Source organism: Brassica oleracea, chromosome C1 (assembly GCF_000695525.1).
Source record: "Brassica oleracea var. oleracea cultivar TO1000 chromosome C1, BOL, whole genome shotgun sequence".
NCBI lineage: Eukaryota > Viridiplantae > Streptophyta > Magnoliopsida > Brassicales > Brassicaceae > Brassica > Brassica oleracea.
The window spans coordinates 15,485,258-15,491,042 of NC_027748.1; the positions used below are offsets into that span (position 1 = coordinate 15,485,258).

The 5,785-nt window shown below is 38.2% G+C and overlaps 1 protein-coding gene across 1 annotated transcript; it reads left to right on the forward strand.

Moving 5' to 3' along the window:
- Positions 1-2,605: 2,605 nt before the first annotated feature.
- On the forward strand, positions 2,606-3,661 carry LOC106342417 (pheophorbidase; the record flags this gene model as incomplete). Its single annotated transcript, XM_013781347.1, is given in 3 exon segments — positions 2,606-3,110; positions 3,185-3,310; positions 3,460-3,661. Coding segments are annotated over 3 exon segments (712 nt in total), but the record flags the coding sequence as incomplete, so codon positions are not given.
- Between the last annotated feature and the right edge of the window lie 2,124 nt (positions 3,662-5,785).

Consider the following 5,785-nt stretch of genomic DNA (forward strand, 5'->3'; position numbering starts at 1 on the left):
TTGCTCTCTTCTTACGATTTTTATACTTCTTCGTTGTCATTATCGTGTTCTGATTTGCTTGGCGTGTGGTATTAGCAGATATCCGGGACCTCTGGAAAATTATGGTTTTCCTAGTTTCGAATCGACAGTGCGAATTTCGGTTCCCACAAACAATGAGTAGCAAAGTTCCGCGGAAGGTTCCGCTCTCCGATAGGAGCACCTCGTCCTTCCTGCGCGGCATTCTCAGCCGCTTGCTGAGCATCTTGTTGTTGATTTTGGATGGTTTGCTGCATCTGCAACATCTGCTGTTGATGAGTCTGCATTTGCTGCTGAATGATCGCTAATGCTGCAGTGAGATCATTCTGATTTCCTTGACCAGCCATTGTGGTGTCAGTAGGTCTCGGCTGTTGACGGTTCTGTCGTTCTAATCTTGAGAGTTCTTCGTTGGTGAGTTGATGTAACGGTCCTTGTGCGTTGCTCCGAGTATGTCTACTGGTCATGCATTTGGATCATCTGTTCAAAAAATAATTAAGAGCAAGTTAGATATCTCAGACTAAATATGAAACTGAAAAATAAAGGTAAAAGTCTGGTCCCCGTCGCAACGGCGCCAAATCTTGATACACTAAAAATGAATCCCTGCTACTGTCAAATTTAACAGTTGTAATTGTAATATTTGAGATTCAATCCACAGGACTAGTTTACACATTACTCTTATGAGTTTGATATTGAGCTAAGAAACAAGTGGGGTTTTGATTTGCAATAGTGACGCAAGTAACAAATAAACTAGAGATTTAAATTCAATTCAATTAATTCATCGGGTGTCAATGTTGAGCGAAACATTTATTCAAGCGCGTTGAAATGCAGTCTATAACTCGGATCACTCAGCTGGAACAACCCACTATCATGGTATTGCTCCCTTTGCAGATCGATCATGTTTCCTAAGCTCTCGCTTGGAACAAGACACGATAACAAGCCTTGCGAGATCAGGTCCGATCTGTTCACTTAAAACCCTAATATCTACTCTCGCTAATTATGGATATGAAGCTTATTCAATATATATCAAGCTATCTCCTACGCGGTTAGCTAGGTGATTAGTCTTAAAATCTAACATTAAGTGATCAGTTTAATGCAAGCAGTAAGAACAATATGAATGAAGAATAAATGAGATCGCTTATTTATGTTTAGCTCACACGAATGACACCCTAAAACCCTAAGCAAGCTTAGCCGGCTACTCGATCATTATGCAAACACATACACGATTTCTGAATAATACTGCATAGAAAATAGAGTAGAAAGACAAGGGTTCAGGATGGTCTTCTCGTGATGAGAGATGAGGTCTTCTCCCTTACAAGTTGCTAAATCGCTAAAATAGAGTTCTAGTTCTCTTGTAAAACTCGCGTAAAAAAAATAGACATGATAGCATAGGCTTTTTATATGGAGGCGCTGATGGTAAAGAGAGAGGAGAGAAAATCTAGGGCAAACTCCTGAAATCTTGGAGGTTTCCTTAATAGTCGGGAACAGTCAGTCGCTTGCTCTCTTTGGGAACAACCTTCGGATTGATCCGACTGGCTGTTCTGCGTTAGATATTCCAAAATGGCATCTTCCTTCATGGCACACTCTTCTTTACTCTTTCACTGCTCCAGACCCGGAATGATATCAAATAAGTACAAATTAGGACTGAGAATTAACTCAAAACACGCATAATATGGTGTTAGAAACACCATACATCAGTGAGTTATTCAATCAAAATCCCTTGGGTTTATAGTACCTCTCAATTTCTTGGTTTCACACTTTTTTTGCTGTTTGCAGATATCAGAGAACTTGTTTCTTTGGAAGATGTAATGGAGGAGGTCGGGCTTGGTCCTAATGGTGCCCTCATGTACTGCATGGAGTATCCTTTTTGTTGTTACATAGACATAAAATGAGAATTTAACTACCTCCAGTCTTAATTATGTTGCCTTTATATGTTGGAAAATTGCATGGAGAATCCTTAACTCTTAATCCACAGATACCTTGATGATAGCTTACATGATTGGGTGGATGAAGAATTGGATAACTACCGAGATGATGAGTACCTTATATTCGATTGTCCAGGTGCATACATGACCATTACATTTATATGTCTGATCTTTTTATACGTGTGGTTTCTGTCACCAGTTTGGTTCTCAATTATGTTTTTTTTTATCTCTAAATTCTTGTAATCATCTTGCTTTTTTTTTCTATATTTCAACTACACTTCAACCAACACTTGTTTGGTCTTGTTGTTGTTTTGTTCTCTCTGATTTTGTTTTCATTGCTTCTCTTTTCTCTTCTCTCTATGTATGTTTTTATTTTAAATTATTCTACTTAAAAAAAAATTATTTCTTCCATTGGAGGAGGAAAAAATTATTAGCACTATCAAACTTCTCAAATCATCTTATTAAGTCATAATTTAATCATAAGAGCCCATTAAAAGTTCTAATGGATGGACTTAGCTCTTATGGATGGACATGCTTTTAGACACATAACTTTTCTGAGCATGACCAGAGTTTCAGAGGCAGTTACGTTCACGTCTTTCTTATTGTTTTGTTGTTCCATATACAGTAGTTTTTTTTTTCCATAGTATGAAGAGACTATTAAGATTGTATGGAGTTGTAACTGTTATGTTATCTACATTGTGTGGACCCAAACCGCATTCAGTTATGTGTTAAAACCAAGGGGATATTAGAGTTAACTTTAAACGTATACATCAGAAAGACACGAGTGCGATGGGAGGAGGAGACGGCGGTGACGACTCAGTACTTCACTTTGTATTTGTACATGGAGCCAGCCACGGTGCTTGGTGTTGGTATAAACTCACCACTCTTCTTGACGCCGCCGGATTCAAAGCCACCTCTGTCGACCTCACCGGAGCTGGCATCAACCTCACCGACTCTAACACCGTCGTCGACTTCGAACACTATAACCGTCCTCTCTTCTCTCTCCTGTCAGATCTCCCTCCTCACCACAAGATCATACTCGTGGGACATAGCATCGGCGGAGGAAGTGTCACTGAAGCTCTATGCAAGTTCACAGACAAAATCTCCATGGTCGTTTACCTCGCGGCTGACATGGTTCAACCCGGATCCACCTCTTCTCCTCATGACTCAACCGTGAGCGACTCTTTCCCGAACTTATATCGCTGTTTTTTTAATTGGTAATAACTTTTTGTGAATATGTTATAAAGATGGCTGTGGGAGAAGAAGACATATGGGAGTTCACATACGGTGAAGGCGATGATAAGCCACCCACTGGCATGCTCATGAAGGAGGAGTTTAGACGCCATTATTACTATAGCCAAAGCCCTCTTGAGGTTACTCTCTTGATTACTTCACAATCATGTTTCATTACCACTATTATTATAATGGGGACGGGGTACTGATCTATATATGTATATATCTCTGCTTGTTGCCTTGTTTTTTTTTTTTGTTTTTTGCTAAATGCTTGTTGCCTTGTTGATAGGATCCAACTTTGGCATGTAAGCTATTACGACCAGCTCCACTTAGGGCTTTGAACGGTGCTGATAAGCTGGCTCCAAATCCTGAAGCCGAGAAAGTTCCTCGAGTTTACATCAAGACTGCTAAGGATAACTTATTTGACCCTCTGCGCCAAGACCGTGTGGTGGAGAAGTGGCCACCATCTCAGTTGTATATCTTGGAGGAGAGTGATATATCTTGGAGGAGAGTGATCACTCTGCTTTTTTCTCTGTCCCGACTACCTTATTCGCTTATCTTCTCCGTGCTGTATCTTTTCTTCAACTATAACGCAAAACTTCATTCCTGGTTTGACCATATCTCATCCTTGGTACATTATATCAAAAAATCTTATTGTTGATTTGATGGGTATGAATAATTTGAGGAATATTTACTGGAAGGTGACTGATACGCTATTATGAATTATATCTGGATATTGTTTGTACATAGACTATTTTCGATTACACTTAGATGCTCTAAGTTACTAAGTAAAACTTATCTTTAATGTTACTAATTACTGCTCGTTTGGTTTTAAAAATGTGCATATATATTACTATTTAACAAGTTTTATACTCCTACTTTTCAAAAATATATGATGTTTTAGATAGACACACATATATTACAAAATATAAATATAATAATTTTCACAGTTTTACTAAAAAAAAAACATTTTATATGTTAAAACATCAAAAATAATTTTAAAATATCTTGCATTTAAAAACTCAGAAAATATTACAAATGAAATATACGATCTTAGAGCATCCACAATTGTTAGGACCTTCATTAAGTATTAAAAAAAAATTATTAATATTTTATAGCAATGAATTTATGTAATTAATTTTTATTTACCTTTTTAAATTTGAACCAGTATAAAAATGACATAGATTATGTGGGTTTTTTTACAAGGTTCTTAAAACATCGGATTTTATAACTTTTTCCCACACTCTTCCAACCTTTTTGAATTTTTTGATTACTTTTAGTTCTGAATATTTGTGTTAAAAACCTCCGTTGGAGGTCTTAAGATCAATTTTTTTTTCATTGACCGAAAAAAAAAAGGCTGCTCTTAAGAGCAATATCTCAATTTTCACGTTTTAAAAGCAATAAAGAAGATATCAGACGACTTACTGGTAAGTCTTCTACGTAGACGACTTACCAGACGACTTACAAGTAATTCGTATTCGTCTGGTAAGTCGTCTACGTAGACGACTTATCCGTAAGTCATCTAAGTCATAGCCGAAGACTTACACAGTCCTCCAGCCACTCTAATGAGGTTCGGAGAATTTGATACCACCAAGTTCTACTTTTACGTGGTTTTTTATCTAGAGTTGTTCTATAATGACTGCAAGCACAAAATGTTGAAAAGCAATCAGTTTTTGTAGACTAAACCAAGCTATTATGGTAAAAGCAAGCTATTATGGAAAAAGCAAACACTTACGGACAAGTTTTCAACCATTCAGCGAGCTCCTTCAACTTCTTCTTGTCAATTGGTGCAAAAGGATTATAGCCTGGATAAAGCTTTCTGTTTGAAATTATCACTCTGGCCGTGCTGTTTGCCGTATAAGGAGATTGCTGTAAGGCAGCAAGTTTCCTTGTTCGATCACTCTTTGCACGGCAAAGTGCCAAAGCAGCATCCTTCTTTTTCTGATATCTAGCATCCTTCTTCTGTAAATCCGAAACAGTGGGTTGATTTTTGTCCAATAGAACAAGGCTCGGTTCTGGAGCTTTATCTTTCGAGGAACTAGCATCTGCGGGCACAGCTGCGGGCACAGCTGCGGGCACATCTGGACCTTTATCCTCCGCCAAGCTCTTCCTTCCCGCGTTCGTCCCATTAACACTTTCACTCTGCAATATACAAGATGGGTTTATACAATAAAAACCAAAGATTCATTTCAAACAATAATAAACAATGAGTGTCTTCAAACATGAAACAAAATACATATATAAAATCCATACACTATAAACAAAGCACACATGTTCTGACATACAAGAAACAAAGCAAATGCAACTTTTCAGTTCTTATTCTTATATCTTTGTCTAGTCAATCTCTTGTTGGGAGAGGATTCGTTACTAACCCCGGGTTCGAGAGTCGGTTTAGGTGGAGAGGTAGCGTTTTGAGATGATGTCCCTTTCCGTTTTGTGGTGATACCAACCTTCTTTTCCATAGCTTCCACCCTTTCCGACAGATACTTGATCTCCTTAAGGCACGTCCCAAACCCTTCCCTCATGGCATCAGCTATATCCTCGAACATGGTTATAATATCTTCTTTGGTCAACCCACCAACAGTCGTAGTCACCTCTTCACTAGCCTCTGCAGC